This window comes from Panthera onca, chromosome B2 (genome assembly GCF_046562875.1).
Source record: "Panthera onca isolate mPanOnc1 chromosome B2, mPanOnc1 haplotype 2, whole genome shotgun sequence".
Lineage (NCBI taxonomy): Eukaryota > Metazoa > Chordata > Mammalia > Carnivora > Felidae > Panthera > Panthera onca.
In genome coordinates this window covers 66,250,561-66,274,877 of record NC_138343.1, presented here as the reverse complement: position 1 = coordinate 66,274,877, position 24,317 = coordinate 66,250,561, and the positions used below count along the sequence as shown (strand labels likewise).

At 38.6% G+C, this 24,317-nt stretch overlaps 1 protein-coding gene and 1 long non-coding RNA gene across 8 annotated transcripts in view; one reads left to right on the top strand and one right to left on the bottom strand.

The window, feature by feature from the left end:
* LOC144616395 (uncharacterized) overlaps nt 1-18,357 on the bottom strand; it is a 31,996-nt gene extending 13,639 nt beyond the window's left edge. For 3 of the 4 annotated variants that reach the window (XR_013555669.1, XR_013555671.1, XR_013555668.1), the window contains exons 1-2: nt 18,279-18,357; nt 12,004-12,107 (exon numbers count right to left, since the gene is read on the bottom strand). This is a non-coding gene — a long non-coding RNA (uncharacterized LOC144616395). Of the gene's footprint in view, nt 1-12,003; nt 12,108-16,694; nt 16,893-18,278 lie in introns of those variants that run through there. The other variant, XR_013555670.1, reaches the window with a different exon arrangement.
* Nucleotides 18,358-18,414: 57 nt separating this feature from the next.
* The window catches only part of SLC17A5 (solute carrier family 17 member 5), a 51,749-nt gene continuing 45,846 nt past the window's right edge, over nt 18,415-24,317 (top strand). For 2 of the 4 annotated variants that reach the window (XM_060615966.3, XM_078447098.1), the window contains exon 1: nt 18,415-18,618. In XM_060615966.3, coding sequence (XP_060471949.1) covers nt 18,525-18,618 — 94 coding nt within the window. In that variant the 5' untranslated portion in view covers nt 18,415-18,524. The remainder of the gene's footprint in view (nt 18,619-24,317) is intronic. The other 2 variants (XM_060615965.2, XM_078447099.1) reach the window with 2 other exon arrangements.

The following is a 24,317-nucleotide window of genomic DNA, read 5'->3' as shown; positions in this document are numbered from 1 at the left end:
CCACCTCAAAAATAAATAAATAAATACATAAACATGAAAAAAAAATGTTAAGGTCTAACAGTAAAAATCAGGAGGGATGGTAACTGGGACTACAGGTCCATAAAGTGATAGATGCCAGAACTCATTTGACTTTCATTCTGAATCTAGGAAAAGCCTGCTGCAAATGGTTACCACCATGCGAGTGGCCAGAAAAGTAGCCAGACTTTTAACAACCTCCAGAGACCCAGGGTGCTGCCATTCTGCATCAGCCTGCCACCTAGTGGTCATAGCAGTTTATGCAACATGTTACTAGAGTCACCACATGATCTACCTCATCCTTTTCTGTGCCTCAGAGTCCACGCTTCCTGGGTCAAAATAAGGGAAAAAAGGGAAGTAGACATTCCTGTTACAATGTGACATGGCAATAAAGTTATTGATAAAATTATTATGGCAAGATGTTTCCAATAATAAAGAAATGTAACTCTTATACTTGTTATATAATTAGGAGTTTCCTTAAAACAACTGTTTCAGGGTGCAGGGGGGCTCAGTCAGTTAGGCATCTGACTTCAGCTCGGGTCATGATCTCGTGGTTTGTGAGTTCAAGCCCTGTGTTGGGCTCTGTGCTGACAGCTCAGTGCCTGGAGCCTGCTTTGGATTCTGTGTCTCCCTCTCTCTCTGACCCTCCCTTGGTTCTCTCTCTCTCTCTCTCTCTCTCTCAAAAATCAACATTAAAAAATAAAAATAAATAAAAATAAAAATAAAACATTTGTTTCAATGTTACTTGCTTAAACATCAGTGAAATGGACTATCAGTATCCTCAGCTTATGCCACAGTTAGATGATTGGCTCAGCCTTGTAGAATGCTATGAAGGACACAAAAAATGAGACCACAGAGATTTTAGGATTACCATACTGATCTTGAGTAGTCTTATATTCATCACTGTAGACATCAGGGTGGACAAAAGAATTTCAATTTCCTTCAATAAAAATTGAAGATAACCTCAAATAATGCCAAGCTCAACCTTAGAACAAAAGGATCCTAAAAATACCTTTCACTCATACTTCTTAGAGACTGTAAGTAAGACTAGGTTACTTCTTAAAAAACCTGTAAGTAAGATTAGGTTATTTATCCCAAAATATTTTCCATTGTATTTAGACCTGTGGTATGAAAAGAGGTTACTCTGAACCAACACCAGGGACTCTCAGGATAAACTTGAATGATCTCCCAACTTCAGGTCTCTCCAGAAATAGCAGCTGTAGGGAACAGCAAGCCACCAGGCAGACTCTGGAGTAGTGTTGAGTAGGAATTTCAGGCCCAGGCCTAAATCTGGAGCCCTATTCATGCAAAGTCATCTGGGATAGGGACCATTCATGGCCCTTTCATAGCTTTACCTCTAGATTATATGCACTCAAAAAGCATCATCAACCTTGGGAATGCAAGCTGGTGCAGTCACCCTGGAAAACAGTATGGAGGTTCCTCAAAAAACTAAAAATAGAACTACCCTATGACCCAGCAATTGCACTACTAGGCATTTATCCAAGGGATACAGGTGTGCTGTTTTGAAGGGACACATGCACCCCCATGTTTATAGCAGCACTGTCAACAATAGCCTAAGTATGGAAAGAGCCCAAATGTCCATTGATGGATGAATGGATAAAGAAGATGTGGTATATATATACAATGGAGTATTACTTGGCAATCAAAAAGAATGAAATCTTTCCATTTGCAACTACGTGAATGGAACTGGAGGGTATTATGCTAAGTGAAATTAGTCAGTCAGAGAAAGACAAAAATCATATGACTTCACTCATATGAGGACTTTAAGAGACAAAACACATGAACATAAGGGAAGGGAAACAAAAATAATATAAAAACAGGGAGGGGGACAAAACAGAAGAGACTCATAAATATGGAGAACAAACTGAGGGTTGCTGGAGGGGTTGTGGGAGGGGGGATGGGCTAAATGGGTAAGGGGCAGTAAGGAATCTACTCCTGAAATCATTGTTGCACTATATGCTAACTAATTTGGACGTAAATTTTAAAAAATAAAAAATAAATAAATAAAGACACCTTTGAGATAGTTGGAAAAAGTGAATTTGGACTGGACACTAGAAGATATTATGAAATTATTGATAACATTTTCAGATGTGATAATGGTATTGAGATTGTGTTAGAGAATGTCCTTATTGTTAAGAGAAGCATAATAAAATATTTAGGAAAAAAAAAAAGTATCATCAACCCAAAACTCCATGATGATGATAGTCTCTAATTTGGAATTAATCAGTGCTACCCTCTCATATATTGGAGTTTTGTTTGTTTTTACTTTTTGTTTTGGTTTTATGCCATAAAAATTTTTCTCTACTTGCTGACTGTAAATCATTTATTAAAATGAGCCCAGTTTAAGATAATGCTTAGTAAAAAACTGATCTCACATGTTTAAGTGCAAAAAAGGGAGGAAAGGAAAATACACATGAAAGGGCATCTCTCTTCCTCACGATTTAGGAGGATAGGAATCAGCATTCATGGAACACTACCCTGCTCTGGATATTTTGCCATCTTGTATATTACTTAAACCTTCAGATAAACTTATGAATTTGAGAAGGTAGTACCTAGGTTCAGATCCTTCCTCAACACTTACCATCTGTGTCCATGAGCAAACTGCTTACCATCTCCAAGCCTCAAGGTCCTTGTCTGTCAAATAGAGATAATACCTGGGAAGAGCCATAAAGATAAAGAACCTGGCACAGGAAACCACCCAATAAACTGTAGTAGACATTAAACTGAAGCCAGGTATTAATTCCATTTTATGGATGATAAACATGTCAGTTCTAAATTGTTTTAAAACCATTGCAACTCAAAAAAAAAAAAAAGAGGAATAGCAAAAATCTACAATTAGAGCCATATCTAGAAACCATAACAGCTATTGTTCCATTGATTACTACAGAAAAGAGAAAGAAATGCGCTAGCATTTTTTTAACTTTTTTTTAAAGTGTATTTATTTTTGAGAGAGAACGAGCAAGGGGGGTAGCGGGAGAACAAGTCGGGGGGTGGGGGGATGGTGTGCAGAGAGAGGGAGACAGAGGATCCAAAGCGGGCTGACAGCATACAGCCCCATGAGGGCCTCGAACCCACAAACCATGAGATCATGGCCTGAGATGAAGTAGGATGCTTAACCAACTGAGCCACCCAGGCACCCCTCTTTCTCTTTTTTTTTTTTTGTAGATTTCTTTGAAGTAGTCTCTATACCCAACATGGGGCTCACACTCACAACCCCAAGATCAAGAGTCACGTGCTTTCCCAACTGACATAGCACTTCTAAATTCTACTTTCAGGATACCCAGGTTTGTTTGTTTTACACATACTGGGTTTATAATGAACTATCAGAAAAGAAAAGATTTATTTTTCCCTACTTTTCTCCAGCTCCTGTCAGAAAAGTTTTCAAGTTTCCTAAGATTTGAGCAAATAATTGCTAGTGCAATTTTGTTTCCTCAAGATAGCTGAAACTATCTCCAGCAATTCCATTCATTCTCAAGGATCCAATTACAAGAATGCAGGGTTTCCTTAGGCAACACTGAAGTTCCATGTATATTTCTGTGTGATGCTTTGGTATTGTTTTTGTATTCCTTTTGAACTTACACAAGATCCAAATTATTACACTGTTAATAAGTTAATTAATATACATCAACCCTGGTCAGGAGACAGCAAAAGGAACTATTCCTATCATTTGCAATGTGATAAAGAACTTAAAAGATCCCTTATGTGTAGGAATTGATCTGAGCAGCACCAGCAAGTTTACCTAGACTGAGGGACAGTTTCCATAGAAATACTAGGCATCTTGATAACAATTTATCAATCCCAAAAAATATATATGACATGGGAAGTTTAGCGATAAAAATACGCATTAGATTTTATGGTTTTCACTAAATGAAATATTTTTTTTTTTAATGTTTATTTATTTTTGAGAGAAAGAGAGACAGAGCACAAGTGGGTGAGGGGCAGAGAGAGAGAGGGAGACAGAATCCCAAGCAGGCTCCATGCTGCCAGCACAGAGCCTGGCGCAGGGCTTGAACGCACAAACTGTGAGACCATGACCTGAGCCAAAATCAAGAGTTGGACTCTTAACCAACTGAGCCACCCAGGTGCCCTTAAAAATATTAAATTTCAGTGTTAATATGTAAAATATAGTAGAATCTTAAAGCCTTTCCATCCAATACAATCTTTTGTATGTGTTCTCTTCAAACATGAAGATGATGACACAAAATCTCTATCAAAAAGCCATGTACCTTACAATCATGATTTATCAGAATGTGGAAAAATCCACAAAATAAATGGCTGGTTTCGTTAGCAAATAAATGACTTGACAAGAGGAGACAGGTATAGAACTGTTACAGAGGGGGGAAAAAAGAGACACTTAGAAAGTTCAACATTATATGTCAATAGGGGATTGCAAATCTAAAAAACAATGAGATACCTCTACGGACCTATTAGAATGGCTGAACTCCAAAACAATGACAATACCAATTGCTGGTGAGGATGTGGAGCAACAGGTACTCCCATTCATTGCTGGTGGGAGTGCAAAATGGTAGTCACTTTAGAAGACAACTCAGTGGTTTCCTACAAAACTAAACATACTATTACCATGTGATCCAACAACCGTGCTCCCAGGTATTTACCGAAATGAGCTGCAAAATGAAGTCCACAGAAAAACCTGCTGAAGTGGGGTTGGGAACAAATGGTCAAGAAAGAATTCTTGAGACGTGTTATAGTGCAACTTAGTAAGTTTATTTGGGTAGCATGGAGACAGGACCTGTGGGCAGAAAGTGCTGTCCTTTTGCTGTGTGAAGCTGGTAGTTATATGCTTAGTGCTCAGGGGGAGGGGATATGCAGGGAGTATTAGATGATAAATGTCTTCTTCGAATTTCTATTTATAAAACTACTTTTGCAACATTTCTCTGGCGCTTATAATTCAGCTTGATATTAACTATCGGTGAAATGTACAGGAAGTCATGAGACCCTTTAAGAATATAGCAGCCAGTACCTATTTGGTCCTTAATGAAACTGCAGGGTCAGCCTTCTGGGCTGAAGGTGAACCTTTTTCTGCTTCTATGCCTCATTACTGTAATACATATTTATAGCAGCTTTATTCATAATTGCCAAAGCTTGGAAGCAACCAAGATGTCCTCCAATAGGTGAATAAATGAATTATGACACATCCAATACAATGGATTAGTACTCAACCATAAAAAGAAGTGAGTTATCAAGCCAAGAAAAGATGTAAAGGAATCTTAAATGCTTAAGGAAGTTTGCCTGTAAAGACCTCATATTATATGACTCCAACTATATGTCACTCAGGAAAATGCAATATTATAGAGACAGTAAAAAGATCACTGGTTAAAAAACTAAAAAAAAAAAAAAAAAGGTAAAATAAAATAAAATACCATTGGTTGCCAGAGGTTGGGAAAGAGGGGTCGGGGAATAGATAGGTGGAGAATGGGGACTTTTTTTGGGCAATGAAACTATTCTGTATGATACTGTAATGGTAGATACATGACATTATGCATGTGTCAAAATCCACAGAACTGTACAACACAAAAAGTGAGCCCCAATGTAAACTATTGACTTCAGTTGATAGTAATACATTGGTTCATCGATTGTAACAAATGCACCAGTGCAAGATGTTAATAATAGGGGAAACTGGATGGGGTGAGCAAGATTGAGGAGTGGGGCTAATATGGAAACTGTCTATGCTTTTGTTCAATTTTTCTGCAAACTTAAAACTGCTCTAACAAATAAAATCTAGGGGCACCTGGGTGGTTCAGTCAATTAAGCATCCAACTTTGGCTCAGGTCATGATCTCATGGTTTGTAAGTTCGAGCCCCACATCAGTCTTTGCTCATAGCTCAGAGCCTGGAGCCTGCTTTGGATTCTGTGTCTCCCTCTCTCTCTATGCTCCCCCTCTCAAAAGTAAATAAACATTAAAAAACAAAATAAATAAAATCTATTAATTTTCTAAATAAGAGAGACATATACACATATCGATGAATTTCAGTTAAAATTATTTTATTGATTTTGATTCTAACTAAACGTGCTATAAAAAGATATCTTTGAGACAACTGAGGAAATTTAAATATGGATGAATGATAGATGATATTAAAGAATTACTGCACGATTTGTTTTGTGTGATCATGGCATCATTATTTTTTAAGCCCTTACCTGAAATGTATGAAATTATATCTGGAATTTGCTTAAAAACACTCCAGTGGTGGGGCACCTGGGTGGCTCAGTCAGTCGAGTGTCTGACTTCAGCTCAGGTCATGATCTCATGGTTCATGGGTTTGAGCCCCACATCCGGCCCTGTGCTGACAGCTGAGAGCCTGGAGCCTGCTTCAGATTCTGTGTCTCCCTTTCTCTCTACCCCTTCCCCACTCACACTCTGTCTCTTTCTCAAAATCAAATAAACATTAAAAAAATTTTTTTAATAAAGAAAGAAAGAAAGAATAAAATAGTCCCATGATGGGGTGCTTGGGTGTCTCAACAGTTGAGCATCTGACTCTTAATTTCAGTTTAGGTCATAATCTCACAGTTTGTGAGATTGAGTTCCATGTCAGGCTGTGCACTGACCGTGTAGAGCCTGCTTGGGATTTTCTCTCCTCTCTTCTCTCTCTCTCTTCTCTCTCTCTCTCTCTCTCTCTCTCTCTCTCTCTCTGCCCCCCACCAAGATAAATAAATAAATAAACATTATAAAATAGTCCAATGATGGTTTTGGGGGAAAGGAGGACCAGGGGACACAAGTTGGTAGAATGGGAGATAGATGAAACAAATTTGGCAAAATATTGGTAATCATCAGAGTTACATAAATAGTCAATTGAGGTTTATTATTCTATTCTGTCTACTTTTGTGCATGTTTGAAGTTTTTCACAATGAAAAGAATTTTTGGCATGTACTTTAAAATGTTTTTAAGGATTGTGCTGATCTGTTTCCCTCATAACTAAAGGGCATAGGAGACTGGATTAGAACATAGTCTAGGTTTTCAAATAGGACCACCTGCTACACAGTGATGAACAGGGACAGGGTGGGAATGATTGGGTGGTAACTGGTATTCTTTTTCAAATGTTGTACTTGCAAACTAATCCAAACATAGGGGACTTTCCTTAAATCTGCATCACAGCATTCAATTTATACATTCCTTTGCCTAAGTAATCAGAAAAAAGCCAACAACAAAAAACCTGAGACACAGCTGAAGCTATCACTGAAAGTTTCTTCCAAGCTTTACAAAGGTATAAAAGCGTTAACTTCCTTAAACCTGCATCATAGCATTCAATTTGTTCATTCCTGTTCCTTAACTTATCAGAAAATGTCCACAATAAAAACAATGACTCTGAGATACAATTAAAGCTATCAGAAGTAATGAGGTCAGCGGACCGGCACCTACTCCAGTCCAAACCTGCTCCACTTTTTTACAGCTCTCTATGTGTACACTAAAACTGAGCTTTGTTTTCAAAAATATCCTTTACAGGCCACTTGGTACTTTCTAGGACAAAGTGTCTTTAAAAGTTCTTTTACCTTTGTTTGTTTGTTTGTTTGTTTGTTTGTTTTCGTATTCATGTCCATCAGCCTTCTAATCCTCTGGGGTTCCCTTTTCCAATCCTTGGACTTGATAGAATCTAGCCTCCTTAGTTCTAACACTACACCCTCTCTAGCATAACAATTAACTCCACCCTCAGACCCTTCCCATTGATGATGGGTTCAGATGATGGGCCAAAAAACTGACTAACACCTAAGCCAGGCAAATTTTAGCACCCTAAGAATAAGTTACATAGGTGATCCACTGGAAGACGGCATGGGGTCTGGAAAAATACAAACACACATTCTAATCCTTGTGCTTAAGTAAATTCCTCTGTCTGAGCTCAGGTTTCCTTAGCTATAAAATGAGAATATTGTTACCAAAACCTACGAAAGCTTTGAAAATTAAATAATATGTGTGTTACCATCGTGTCTGACACATAACAGGTACTGAGCATTAGTTTCTTCTGTTTCCTAATACATTGCACCAAAGTGGTGGTAGGTGTGTTTTTACCACAGGTTCTAACTCGTAAGCACTGTTGGCACAGGGTTGTTTTAAGAAATTAGCAACCCTGGGGCACCTGGCTGGCTCAGTCAGTAGAGCATGTGACTCTTGATCTTAGGGTCATGAGTTCAAGCTCCACATTGGACATAGAGCTTACAATACAATACAATACAATAAAAAAGTAATATAAAATGAAATGAAATTTAAAAAGAAATTAACAACCTTAGTTTCTGCCCTTACTCTGATCATCTTTTCTCCTTCAGGCAAAAGTCCTTCCCATGGCTCCACCTTCTACTCCCTGTATCCTTGTATCTTTTTTTCCTTATCAATTCACTGATGCCCTCCTCCAGGAAGTGTTGTATGGGGTCTGCCTCTGCTGACAGTACAGTAGCTAAGCCAACAGTTTGGTTACATGACAGGCAATAATGTAACAATAAATCAAGAGGCTACTGGGATTTTTTTTTTTCCAAATAAACACACATTAATGTAAAAGGAAAGGTAAATTTTAACAGATTTAAAAGCTTTTCTCCAGTTTTCCTATCCCTCAAAATACTTTGGAAACTTTCCCCTAAAACTGTCTTAAGAACCTATTCTTAAATTTCTCTCTTATAAAATCTCATTATTTTATAGCCACCTCTTGTAAGTTAAAACTGAGACCTGGTTTAAGTGCTTTCTTTTATATGTAAGGATGGCACTACATAGCTCATTAATTATGTGTCTTACTGTTGGCTTTTATTTGGGGCTGGGGATTGAATCAATCACATTCTGCAGATTGAGTTTTCTTTTTGTTGTTGTTATTAGATTTCTATTCTTTGCTATTTTTTTGTATGTTTGTTTGTTTGTTTGTTTGTTTCCACAACATTAAAAGGGGTCTATTGATAGAACTGGAATCATCTCACCAACTGATTTGCAGATTGCAATTTTTACTCCTAAGGAACTTATTTAGAAAGATAATCTAAACATAACTGCTTGTCCCCACTTAAATTACTGGAAGAGAAAAACCAGTAAGTGTTCCCTATTAATAGAATACATAAAAAATGAAAATTCAGCTATCCCTCGACTAAAGGATTAATCATAGTCTCTCTAAAAATAGCAAACTTGCATGTGTCATCTTAAATATGATTGGCTTTGTATAAAACTCTAGAAATACATCCTTTGGAAAAATAAGGTATTGCTGTACTAATAGCAGGTTATCATGATGCCCTCACACTTATTAATATCAATATTCCATTGATCACAAATTTTGTTTTCTGTTATAAAATAACAAGTTATTTTCTAAGCCAGTATATCTTTCCTTACTCAGAATGAATGTATGTGTGGACAGAATTCTGACCAAAAGGGTTACCAGGAAGGGCTGACTCAACAGAGCTGTGGCTTCACATATTAGTTAGAAGAACAGATTTGAACCTTAATCTTCTAATCTGCCTGAGTCATTCAATTTCAAGTTGCTTTGCATGCACTTTTAGCTTATTTCTGAAGGTCATTCTGTTTCTTGCGCTTCTTGTGTGTTTAGCCAGCTGATTTACTATCTGCCCCACTGATATTTCACAACACTTGCAAAATTTGGTTTACTTTCCTTGAAGTTAAAGAGATAAAACTATGACATATCTTCTTTCCAAGTATTTAAATTTTATATATCAGCTTTTTACAGGCTTTTCCCAGAGGCAACATTACTCATAGCTTTTTTTTTTTTTAATAAAGCTGCTTTTTTGGCTCCCCTACAACAAGGCAATGAAAGAAGATTGATAAAGAAAATATCATATGATTTGTAATCAGCATTTGACAACTTCACATACTATATACCTATCATTGAAATGACTTCTACAACTAAGTGAAACTGTACCCAAAAGTTTTAAGATGGAAAGTTAACATATAAAATGTAGAAAATTAAAGGAACTATGGAGACTTGTGGTCCTAGGATTTGAATACCAGAAAAGGCAATAACTCTGAATTGTAATAGTGGCTTTCACTGATCTTGAACAAATCACTTCATTCAATTGCCATCCATTCATTCCCCTCTTTAAAAATGTTTATAATAATACCCACATCTGTGGATATGTTCCAAGAATTACCCAATTATTAGGTTATAAAGCACTAGGAAATTTTAACTCTGCTGTGAAAACAATTAAGTGCATGCTAGCATATAAACATGACAGAAAACTGCATATTTACCTGTCTTATTTTGTTTACGTCTTGATCACTATCTGAGGACATCTGACAGTACAGCTGCCTAAAGTTAACAGGATATGGGAAAGTATGTCCAGACTATCCATTTTTTAAATTCCTTCCTAAAAATATTATTGCTATTCCTCTGGAATATATTAATCATATACCACTTGCTCTTTAGAAAATATAAATAAAAACTACATCCTCTAACTTTCATAATTGTTAGAGAAATATTTATACTTCTCTTGGACGATAATTGATAAATGTTTCCTTCGAGGTACATCTTACTCAAAAACTCCTTGAATGCAGAAACCATGTTTATACATCTTGTAGACTCCCATAGCAACCAGGAAAGGGCCTCTCACATAATATGAAGCTCCATAAATATTTTTTTCATAAATATTTCTTAAGCTGTTCTCTCTGCTTAGGACGGGGAATGAAAAATAAGTAAGACAAGGTTCCTGTTCTTAAGCAATGACACATATTATCATACTGTCTTAGATAACTCTAATACAATTTGCTATAATAAAAAATGGAAAAGGGAGAGATTGTTAAGAAATCAAAGCTGACATTTTAGTCTAAGGACAAATAACTCATTATACACAAAAGAAGCAAATAGGTAGAGGGAATAACACAAGGAAAAACATTGTACGTATAAGGTTCAGTGAGTAGTCCAATGTGTAAAGCATAGAGCAGATGGCAGGAAGTGGTAGATGAGACTAGAAACAGGGTCCAGTTTGTAAAGGTTTCGCGTTGTATACCAAAGAATTTGGATTTTATCCTAGAGACAAATGGTCTTCAAAGTGGGGTGCACTCACCCAAGAGCATATGTAAAATTATTCCCGGAAAAATCACAACATCTATTTATATTTATCTTTTCTCATCCTTTTACATTTTGAGTGTTTGATGAGTGTAGTGTGTGTGTGTGTGTGTGTGTGTGTGTGTGTGTGTGTTATAAAGAAAAATACATGTGTTGGGTGCGTATTCATAATTTTTATTGATGGAGTACACAATCAAAAAATGTGAAGACCTAGGCAATAAGCTACCACTGAAAGGCTTTTTTTTAATTTAAAATTTTAAAAATCAGATTTATATCTTAGAGAGATAACATTGAGGTACATATAGATGATATAGGGAAAAGAATTTTTTTCAGCCTTATTGAAATATTATTGACATATAGCATACATAAGTTTAAAGTGTTCAATTTTGATATGATACATATATATATTGCAAAATGAACATCACAATAGTTAACACTTCTATCCTATCACATAATTACCTTTGTGTGTGTGTATGTCTGTAGTGATTACATTTAAGATCTACTCTCTTAACTACTTTTTTAAAGTTTATTTATTTATTTAATCTCTACACCCAACATGGGACTCAAAGTCACAACCCAGAGATCAAGAATCACCCACTCCTCTAACTGAGCCAGCCAGATGCCCCAACAACTTTTAATTATATAACACAGTATTATTAATTATACTCCCATGCTACATATTACATTAGAATTTATTGTTATAACTGGGAGTTCGTACCCTTTGACTGACATCTCCATTTTCCTTACTGCCCCCAGCCCCTGGCAACCACCATTGTACTATTTCTAGGAGTTCAGCTTTTTTAGATCCTGCATATATGCAAAACATACAGTATTTGTGTTTCTCTGTGTGACCTATTTCACTTAATATAATGCCCTCAAGGTCCATCCATGTTGTCACAAAAGACAGATTCCTTTCTTTTTATGGTTAAATAATATTCCATATTCTTCCACATTCATATTCCATACTCACGTCAATATTCCATTTTATATATGTTACATATCACATTTTCTTTATCCATTTCTCTGTTGATGGCTCCTTAGGTTGTTTCTAGATCTTGGCTATGGTGAATAATGCTGCAAAAAAAAAAAAAAAATGCTGCAATGAACATCGGGGGTGCAGATATCTCTTTGAGATAGTGTTTTCATTTCCTTCTGATATATACACAGAAGTGAGATTGCTGGATCATATAGTTCTGTTTTTAATTTTTTGAGGAATCTCCATACTGTTTTTCACAGCAGCTGTACCGGTTTATGTTCCCACCACCAATGGTGTGTGAAAGTCCCTTTTATCTCCAATCCTCACCAATACTTATCTCTTGTCTTTTTGATAATAGCCATTCTGATAGATGGGAGATGATATCTTACTGTGGTTTTTTGATTCATATTTCCCTGATGATCAGTGATGTTGAGCATCTTTTCATGTACCTTTTGGCAATTTACATGTCTTCTTTGGAAATATGTCTACACAAGTCCTTTGTCTAGTTTTTAATACTATTGCTTGGTTTTAGTTTTGCTATTGAGTATACGTTCCATATATATTTGGATACTAACCCCTTACCAGACAGATGGTTTGCAAATATTTTCTCCAATTTTGTAGGGTATCTTTATATTTTGCTGATTGTTTCTTCTGCCATGCAGAGCATTTTAGTTTGATATAGCTCCACTTATTTAAGTTTTTATTTTGTTGCTTATGCTTTGGGTGTCACGTCCAAAAAAAAAATCATTGCAATGACAGATGTCAAGGAGATCTTTTGGGAATTTTACAGTTTCAGGTCTCACATTTAAGTCTTTAATTTATTTCAAGTTAAATTTTGTGAGTAGTGTAATATAGGGGTCCAATTTCATTCTTTTGCATATAGTTATCCACTTTTCCAACACCATTTATTAAAGAAACTATCCTTTCCCCATTGACTATTCTTGGCTCCCTTGTCAAACATTAGTTGACCATATAGGTGAAGGTTTATTTCTGAGCTCTCAAGTCTGTTCTATTGGACTTTGTGTCTATTTTTAATGCCAGTACCATACTATTTTGATTATGATCACCTTGTAATAAAGTTTGAAATCAGAATTTCAAAAAGATAATGTAAGAGAGAAATATTTTTAAAAAAGAAAGAAAGAAAAGAAAAAGAGAAGTATGGAGAAAAGAATAGAGTGGAGAGAAACCTTAGACTTTAAAAAAAATTTTTTTAGTGTTTATTTATTTTTGAGAGAAAGGGAGAGAGAGACAGAGTGCAAGCAGGGGAGAGGCAGAGAGAGAGGGAAACACAAAATCTGAAGCAAGCTCCAGGCTCTGAGCTCTCAGTACAGAGCCCAATGCAGGGATCGAACCCACGAACCATGAGATCATGACCTGAGTCAAAGTCGGATGCTTAACCGACAGCCACCAAAGCACCCTGAAACCTTAGACTTAATGGAAATTTTTCTATCAATCATATCTTTAAAAAATATTTTAACATTCCTCCTTAAATAATTATACCTAAGTTACTAAGTTTAGTTGATACCCTTGTATAAGTTACAAAGATAAGAGAAAAAAAATGGTTATTGGAATTTAACTCACATAACTGTATGAGGAAAAGATCTCCAGATGGTGAAGAGTTTCTTTATAAATAATAATGTGATACAATTTAAAGAAAATAATTACTAAATCCTAGAGATTCAAACCCATAAAATGACAAAGAATTTCTAAATTAACCCTCAGAAATCAATTCTCAGATGATTGTCAAGTTTGGCAAAAAACAAAACAAAACAAAATATTGAATAAAACATTTCAATTACCAATACAACTCAATAATCATGATAATTACTGATTATTTATTTTAGCGAAAAAGCTAGGAAAAAGAAATGATGATTTTATAGGACCACACTGTTCATCCAAAAATTGTTATAAGGTTTAATATTTCTAAATTTAGTGGTTCAAATATTGTCCTCCATTCAAATTTTTACTCCCTCTATATTTCTATCTACTTGTAATTCTCACCTTAGTAGTCTCACCAAGGCCAAAATAATAAGGCACTGTGAAACATGATAAGCACAGTGAAAGAACAGATGCTAGGAGCTGCATAGCCTGCAAAGGTAAATAAGATGTGGTCCCAGCTCCTAGGAAACCCAAAGTCTTAAAAGGGAACTAAGACAGTTACATAGCCAACTACTAACTACATAACTCCAGAGAGAATGTGATATGTATTTTTAAAAAGGTATAATGAAAGTCAAAGGGAGTTCCTAGCATGGGTAAGCTCATTTTGCAAAACAAACTTAACAATAAAAATTGTAATAGCTAACATATATTGAGACTTACTACCTACCATGTACTGTGATTTATATGCATTACATTATTTAATCCTTACAAAAACCCTATGAGGTTGTTTCTACTATTATCTTCAGTTTATGGAGGAGAAAAACAGCTAAAATCTTTTGAACTTGGCACTCTGCCCAGATGTCTTTTTTGTTTTGTTTTGTTTTCCCTATCCAAAGACATTATTCTGGGAGCACCTGGGTGGCTTAGTCAGTTAGACATCCAACTCTTGGTGTAGGCTCAGGTCATGACTTCACGTCACCGTTTGTGAGTTCAAGCCCCACTGTCAGCATGGAGACTGCCTAGGATTCTCTCTCTCTCTCTCTCTCTCTCTCTCTCTCTCTCTCTCTTCCCCTCCTCCGCACTCTCTGTCTCTCACAATAAACTTAAAAAAAAAAAATTAAAGGCATGAGGGAAAAATAAACCCTCATATGGTCTAGAGCTGCTCTGTCCAATATGGTGCCCACTCCACATGTGGTAACTGAATGCTTGAAACATGGCTGATCCTAATGATGATGTGCTGTAAGTGCAAAATACACAGAGATATTGAAGATTTACTACTAGAAAAAGAGTGTAACATATCTCACTAATAGTTTTATATTGATTAGATGTTGAATTGATAAAATTTGATATAATGTTAAATAATATATAGTATAAAATTCATCTCACCTTTTTTGTTTCTTAAGTTTTAATGTAGCTATTAGAAATTTTAAATTACATATGTAGCTTTCACTATATTTCTATTCAAAGCATCAGTTTAGAGTGTTGGTAAAACAAGGAATTACCAACCAAAAAATAAATAACATTGACAACAATCCTCTATGGTAGTGAGCAATCAGGAAGTAAATGCCAGAAATGAGGGCAAAAAAAGATGCCATCTTATGCTTTTTTTTTTTTTTTTTAATTTCTCTTTGGAACATTATAAAACAACACAAAAGTATTTTCTCTGGGTTTAGAATCAATGACAATGCAGTAGCAAGAAATACATCCAGCACCATCTTGGTTTCTAACATCATTCATTTTGGAGAAATGGCAGGAGCAGAGGCTATACAGGCTGAGCCTAGAATCTGTTTGTTTATTTTGAGAGAGAGAGAGAGAGAGATGGGGAGGGGCAGAGGGAGAAAGAGGATCTTAAGCAGGCTCCATACTCAGCGTAGAGCCCAACGTGGGGCTTGATCCCACTACCTTGGGATTACAACCTGAGCCAAAATCAAGAGTCAGATGCTCAACTGACAGCCACAGAGAAGCCCTTAAAACATCTTACTATACCAGAAAGTAAGGTATAAATAAAAACAAAACACAACAATGGAGACATGCAAAAGGGACACAGGAACCAACTGAAAGATCTTCCAATCACCAACTTGGAACAATTTGAGCAACAAAATAAGTAACATAGTGTTGCATTATAACCCAAAGTATAAAATAAATAACCATGGGCCTGTAATATAGATAAATACTTGAATGAATGAATGAATGAATGAATGACTATGAGAGAATACACAAATCTCCCATACAAAAGAATTCTGCTCTTCAAAGACTTAGAGTTGGGGCGCCTGGGTGGCTCAGTCGGTTGAGCGTCCAACTTGGCTCAGGTCATGATCTCACAGTCTGTGAGTTCGAGCCCCATATCGAGCTCTGTGCTGATGGCTCAGAGCCTGGAGCCTGCTTCCGATTCTGTGTCTCCCTCTCTCTCTGCCCCTTCCCTGCTCATGCTCTGTCTCTCTCTGTCTCAAAAATAAATAAAAACATTAAGAAAAAAAAAAATTAAAAAAAAAAAAAAAGACTTAGAGAATAACTCCCCTATCCCTTAAGTGTAAGCTGCATTACTGACTTCTACCAAAGAAAAAAGTTGGAAAGGGAGGAGGGGAAAAGGAGTAACTTTACACGGGGGAAAAGCTGACAAACATGATCTCAGGCATGTGATGAGGCTTAACATCACCAGTGATAATCATCAGTGATAAGTTATATCGACAGCACATTCCCTTGAAATTACAGGATGAGAATGGCACTTTACCTCTGCAGTCTTCCCCCAGTCCAATTACAAGAAAAAACATCAAACAAACCCAAATTGAGAGACTTTCTACAAAAACTACCAGTACTCTACAAAATTGGCAAGGTCAACAAAAACAAAGTCTGAGAAACCATCAGTCTACAGGAGCCTAAGGAGACACAATGACTAAATGTAAGTGTTATCCTGGATGGGATCCTAGGACAGAAAAAGAACATTAGGTAAAAACTAAAGGAATCTGAATAAAATAGGAACTTCAGTTTAATAACCTATCAATATTGGCTAATCAGCTGTGACCAACATATCAAAGTATTGTAAGATCTTAAGAAGTCAAACCAGGTAAAGAGTAGAGAGCACTCACTGTACTATCTCTGCAACTTTCCTATAAACCTAAAACTCTTAAAATAAAAAGCATATTTTTAAAAACGGGGGAGGCCTCTTCTGGTTTGAAATTTTTCATATATGTTGGAATCCTTATTCCAAGTCTTCTATAAACTTGTTATTCATTGCTTCTTAGCAATACAGAATCTCAGGCCCATTCCAGATGTATTAGTCAGGGTTTCCTAGAGAAACAGAACCGAGAGAGAGAGAGAGAGAGAGAGAGAGAGAGAGAGAGAGAGAGAGGAGAGAGTTAGAGTTATATAGGGAATTGGCTCATGCAATTATGAAAGCTGGGAAGTCAAATCTGCAGTGTGAGCCTGCAGCGTAGACACCCAGGAGAGACTGTGTTGCAAATGATGTGTAAAGGCAGTCTGCTGGACAACTACCCCTTGGCTGGGGACTGGGGTCTTTTGTTCTATTCAGGCCTTAGATTGAATAAATTCAACCCACATTATAGAGGGCAATCTGCTTTAGCCAGAGCTCACTGATTTAAATGTTAACCTCATCCAAAACACCCTGCAGGTTGACACATAAAATTAACTGTCACACCAGAGCTGATAGATCCGAATTCACATTTTAAGAGGCTCTGCGGGGTAATTTCACCCACAGTCAAGTTTGAGTGGCATTGCTGTAGAAGACTCCAAAAAGGCCAGAATCCCACCCCCTACCCCCCTTGAAGAGCTTAGAATCTGCATTGTCATTTCAGTAACTCAGAAACAAGGCTTGATTTGTTGTTGTTTTCACTTGGTAACTCTCCTGGCATTTACTGATCTGGAGGTGAGAGAGAACCTCAGAAATCTTCACCCTCCGTGCTGGGTAAGGTTAACCCTCCTATTTGGTCCCTCATGGATCTCACCAAGCCTCTGACCTGGTTTTTACTGGTCTGTGAGTCTTCCCCGACTACACTGAACTCCCCAAGGTCATCTACCACATCTTATTTTTCCCTTCTCCAGGACTTTATTACTCACGATAACAGCTCAACTGAAACCTGTGGTCAGGACCGCAGGCCCACCTCCGTCCCACTCCCACTGCCCCATCCCCCAATTCCCCACCCCACCCCCTAGGCAGACTGGTCCCTTTTACTCTTTCCCAGGGTCAGCAAATGCCAGAAGTTGCTCTTCGAATTAGAACTAGGGAGACATTACACACACATATTAGAGGATTCTATAAATTGAATCATATGAAACTGACAACATTGGCTTTTTTGACCCACAAAATCAGCTATTTCATAGGAACGAACAATATGTGTCCATTCAGTTTTTTCCTCCTCAAAAGCTGCTTTAGGGACAATATGCTGGGCGGGTAGATAGTACCAGGATTGCTGATATTCATGGCAATTTACTGCCGATAAATGAACGTCAAATACACACCACCCACTTCTAAATTTGCTCCAAGCCCTCCCCTTAATTATGCGCGATTCAAGTCGTTGCCTCCTGAAGGGTCCCATTCAATCCGGGTCCCGCAGGAGCAGCCGCGAAGCTTTACAAGGGAGCACAAGAGGGGTCTTCCTCAGAACACCGACGATCCGACAAGCCCAGAGCCCCAGGGCCGAGAAAACACTGACCTCGCCCCGCCAGGCCACAACTCCCAGAATTCTGCTTTCCCCCGCCCAACCCCTCCAGAGTTGCCCGAACCTAAGATGGCGGCGGCGGAGGAGGCGGTGCAGCCGCCTGTGGGCGGTGCCGCGGTGACGAACGCAGCCGAGGGGCGGTGCCAGGCCCGGGGCTGTGCCCGCGCGGCCCAGGCCTTCGGCTGTCGGGCCGCCGCTCTCCTTTCTGCAGGTATCGCACGCCTGCTCCTCGGAGGCGTCATGAGGTCCCCGGTTCGGGGCCTGGCCTCCAGCGATGGCGAGGAGGGCTCAGATAGGACGCCCTTGCTGCAGAGCACCCCGCGGGTGGAAGCCGGTGAGTAGCGAAGCTGTCCGAGGGCGGGGGTGGCCAGGGTATGCTCGTCCTTGGCAGATGGGACCAGAGCTGCTGCCCCTCAAGGGGTCTTGAGAAAGGGAAGCCAAGGCGCGAGGGAATTCGAGGAGCGGGATCCATTCCCCGCCCTGCTCAGCCCTCTCCTGCCCAGGTGCCCAGAAGCTGCTCTGGGGTCTGGCGGGGACCTTGAGGCCAGGCAGGGCTGAAGTCTCGGGTGGGGGCCTCGGCAGGTGCAGCCCTGAAGGGTCTGGGCGGGAGATGCTGGGCGCCGCAGGCGCTGGGCTCCTGGCAGTTTTCGATAACATCAAGCGGGGCACCCTGTGGAAGAATGCATTGGAGGAGAACCTGCAAATCAATGGGCAAAGGGCCGGGCAGAGGACCCGGTGTAAGAGCAAACTGGGAGAGATGCCTGCAGATGGGTGGGCAAAGGGTTGGACGGAACTGCTAGGTCTCCTTCCCTGTCACCGCCAGGTTTCCGCAGCTGCTGTCCGCCAACTTGTAATCTGGTAGCTCCTGGGGCGGAGAGGGGAGACCGAAAAACAGGATTGAGGTTAACATGTTGTGTGTATACGGAGGAAAACTTGCATAACCCAGCGAATATCTTGAACTTGTGCACACATTTTTTTTTCCGTATGGTAGTCTACGATTACATCGTAGCAGTCCACGATTTAAGTTAGAAAACAATTTAGTTATCCTCAAGATAGGATATCTATAAAGCTCTAAGATAACTTGTCAAAGGCCTTGCAACAAATAGAAGTACTTAACGTATCTTCCGTGAATTTGGGGAAGTTAAAATATATTACTATTTAATATTTTTTAAATGTAACTACTTTGAAAGTAATTAAAAATAAAGAACAACTCCGTTTGCAGGCATTCTGTAGTTTCAAAGACGTGTGCATGAGAAACAGAGTTGAATTAGAAATTTGACTTTCCTGACCAAGAATAGGGTAGTCCTGTGGTATCTTTTTTATTTGTTTTTAACATTACCAGATGGTGGCAGTAGATGTGGCAACGTCAGAGCTCCATCCAGCAGCTGGGAGCTTATTTTAGAGGAGGCTCAGTGTAAATACTGTACCAGTGACGTTTTACCTAGAAATTGGACTTAGTTCCGTAAACTGCACTTTTTCTGTGGCATAGCTGTTAGCTTTCTATAATTTTCTTCTGTAAAATAATCTATTACGGAAATACAGAAACAAATGCCATAACCAAGATATTCCCTAGAGACTACTATATTCTGTTGCAGTTGAGAAAATATATATGTCTGTACCTTATCTATGCCTAAGTGTATACTTCTGATTTTAAGAAGAGAAAAGCTGATAAAATATCAGTTGTAAAATTTTACAGTAGTAAAAAGAACTTAGAAACTACCATCTGGTGGTGCATTGTATACCTAGACATCCGAGGGCCACAGAGGTTACATCCCAAAGGTTGCATGTAGCCACATTTGTGTTACATTTGAGAAATTCGTATTTGAAAAATGCTTAATCATTTTTACTTGATCCGTCACAAATTTACAAGTTCCCTACTCCACCATCAGTAAGAGGACATGGTTTTAAATTATACATAGTGTTTCTTTATTAAGAGAGCTAAAATTAAGATATGTTTCTTTAGTGTTAAGAATTAATACCACTCAGGTTGATGTAATATGATGGAATTTTCAGTAACCCAATTATTGTTTGCCTCTTAAGCATCTGCTTTTACTCAGCCTGGTGGATTTCAGAGATGCACACCAAAATGATGGGGAAAAGCTGGCCCAACACTGATAAACAATAGGAAGTCTATAGATTTTTCTGCTTAATTTAGGTAGGAGGAAGAGAGGGAACTAAGCAAGGAAGAGCAAAGCTTCCCCTCCCACACACAAAAATGCATTCCTCACACTTTATACCAGTTGAAGGTTTACTTTTGTATGAATGACATGTGCCTTATATTTGATTAAGTGGATTATCAGAATACTGTTGCACCAAAAATGTGTTCACTCAGGAAAAACGAGTTTTAGGGCTTCTAAGACATTTCTTTGTGTTTAAAGACAGAGCATGGATCTGGAGCCAGAGTGCCTAACTAACTTCCAAACCCAGCTCTGCTAACTTGTTCTGTGAGCTTTAGCAATTACCTAAGCTCTCTATGCATTCCTTATCAATAAATCAAGGAAAATAGTATACCTAACTTACAGGGTTATTGTGAGGATTAAATGAGCTAATAGGAAGTGCCTAGAAGAGTTTGGCACATAGTAAATGTTACTATTACTATTATTATCATTATCATTATCATTATTATCAGTGAAGACCATTTGGATTTTGCATTCCTCAGAGAACCTCGGCACAGTAAAATGACGCCCCCATTCTTCAGGGTCACACTCTATTGGAACTTGTGATTCCTAACTTGTAACAGTTCATTCTATGCTTTGTTTTCATTAATGGGGAGAGTGGTGTTTCCTTTTGTTTTTTGCCTCTACTGTTCTGTTGCAGGGGTTACATTCAGGGCTCAATTACACAAGCACTGAGTTTCACAAATATACTTTGTGTATTAAATGTAAGGTATGGCGTGCTGGTAGAGAGCAACCATGTTATAGAACGAAGGCAAATGGCCTTGGGTCATTGGGTCATTTGGGTCATGTTGTGTAACTGAATCCATGTTAGTGGAATTTGGTGTTTTCACATAAATGGGTATTAATTTGGGAGCTAAGAATACATAAAGATTTATCAGGAATTAATTACCCATAAGGCAGAGTAAGACTAGTTGAATATTACCCCTTTTAAAGGCAAAACATATTGTATTTATGTTAAAGATTTTTTTTTATGTTTATTTTTGAGACAGAGAGAGTGTGAGCAAGGGAGGGGCAGAGAGAGAGGAGGACAGAAGATCTGAAGCCGGGCTCCGTACTGACAGCAGCGAGCCCAATGTAGGGCTCGAACTCACAAATTACAAGATCATGATGTGAACTAAGTCAGACACTCAACCGACAGAGCCACCCAGTCACCTTCAAGATTTTTATTTTTTTTTAATCTCTATGCCAAACATGGGGCTTGAACTCACAACCCCAAGATCAAGAGCCAGTCAGGCACCCTAATAGGAAATTTTTTTGTAATGCAGTTCTTGGGCCAAGGGTGCTCACTGTGTCCAGTGCCCCCCTTCCTTTAGGGAAAATCATCATCTGCATGGGTCAGTGCTCCCAACCATGAATTTTCCACCTGAGTCTCTCCCTCACTACTCAGTACTTCCTTGCTTCTTCCCACTGCCAAACCCTTCCACGATGAATAAATGCCTGGCATTCTAAGATTTTCACCAGCCTTCCCTCCACCCACACATCCTTGCTTCTACAGAAACCTGGCCTTCTGGGCATATCACTTTCACTCCTCACTGCTGCCTCAAGGAGTTATTATTTTGTCTTGCCGTGTGTTAATTGATGAGATTGACTCTTCCTTATTCCACATGGATAATGCTTCCAGACAATTACCCTTCACTCTCAATGCCCGGTGACTTCCTACTCATTGATGAAGACTAGTATAAATGTCCTTTCTCCAAGAGGCCTTCCCGGACCCCCCACCCACACATACACACACACAAGCAATTTAATGTGACTCCTTTGCCTCTTGTTACACACATATATGGTGGCACTCTATCTTATTGGTATAACTTTATCCAGGGTGAACAGGAAAGGAACTCACTTCTACTGAGTGTTTACCATAACTTCCCTAGAGTATTTCATTTAATCCACACACAACCCAGTGAGGTGCATTGTGGTTGCCTCATTCTAAGAGCCAAGAAACCTGAGAATGAAAACTATTAAGTAACTTCCCCCAAAAACACAGACGATGAGATTCAGGACTGAGATTCATTCTCAGGTCTGCTTTTCTCTAAATTAGACTGTGTTCTTTCAAGTACACCCACTCCACATTCCTAAGTTTAAACCATATTTTAGAAGCTGGTGTTTGTTTTGATGGGTGCTCTGTTCGTTATGCAAGCATGATTTTGCTTTGAACTAGATTTCAAGGTGGCAGATGCCCGATGGATGTTCTCTCTCTTCATGATGCAAGCGTTCTTTTGTTGGACCAATTTCAAACATTATCCAAATTCACAGACACATCTTGTCTAATCATCATACTTTCTTGAAATAAAATTTTTCTGACTGATTTGTAAGCAATAACCATTTTTATAAAGTAGCAACCATGTATTTTTAGTATCTCTTAAAACCTCATAGTCATACACTTTGTGACATCTGTGTTTTTTTTATTTTCTGATTATTGACCGTGCCCCCAGAAAGTTAAAATTGCCTGATCCATAATTTCTTTGTCATATTTTCAAGTAATACCACCAACTTATAGCCCTACATCTTCTTCATAGGATAAGGTATATCAAAATCCAGGGGCGCCTGGGTGGCTCAGTCTGTTAAGCATCTGACTTCGGCTCAGGTCATGATCTTGTGGTTCATGAGTTCGAGCCCTGTGTTGGGCTCTGTGCTAACAGCTCAGAGCCTAGAGCCTGCTTCAGATTCTGGGTCTCCCTCTCTCTGCCCCTCCCCCACTTGCACTCTGTCTCTCTATCTCTCTCTCTCAAAAATAAAAACAAAACATTAAAATTTTTTACAAAAAGGGTATGTCATAGTCCAAATAAAGCATCACGTGGGGAGAAACTGATTACAATAAAATATGGTAACTGCAAATAGGATAGAAAGGAGTAATAACATTACAAGTCAGAATAGCATAAAATAAAGTTGTCTGGACTAATCAGTAAGCTGAATTACTAGTAACTTCCCCCCTTCCTTTTTTTTTTTTTTTTTTTAATTTTTTTTTCAACGTTTTTTATTTATTTTTGGGACAGAGAGAGACAGAGCATGAACGGGGGAGGGGCAGAGAGAGAGGGAGACACAGAATCGGAAACAGGCTCCGAGCCATCAGCCCAGAGCCTGACGCGGGGCTCGAACTCACGGACCGCGAGATCGTGACCTGGCTGAAGTCGGACGCTTAACCGACTGCGCCACCCAGGCGCCCCCCCCCCCCTTCCTTTCACTTACTGCCACATCTAATATGTAGGCAAGGCCAGTCAGTTCTGCTTTTAAATTTATCTCAAATCTGCCCATTTCTCTCCATTGCCTCTGCTTTATCCTAGTTAAAGCCACCTTCATCTCTTTCCTGAAAAACTCTAATAGTCCCTTAAGTGATTTTTCTGAGTCTACATCTTCTACCATGATTCACACTTTTCTCCCTTTGTAATTTACACACAGCAACCAGAGAAGCTCTTGAAACCACAATTACCTGTTGTCACTCCTCTGCTGAAGTAGGTAATGAACTTTGTAAATAATACTTTGGCAAAGCAGACAGTACATATATCTGGAGTTTTCTTACTCCAAATTACACCAAGTAACACATTTTGGTTGTCCAAATTTGGCAAGATTATGAGGCCCCATCCAGATTTCTTTGTATTACTGGCACAGAGCAATGATAAAACATGCCTTGCACTATCCAAAGCCTCCCTAACTAGATAGCAGCCCATTGGTTGGAGCAGAGAGCAAACGTTTCTAGATTCAGGTAACACAGACAGCATGAATGGAGCTTTAGAAATACAGTTCTCACAGATCTAGGTCTAACAATGGCAGTGGTGCCATAATTCTAATAGCTGTATTCCTCCAAAAGGAGTCAATTGAAAAGTTCTGTCATAAGTGATGTAATGCCTACACAGAAGAA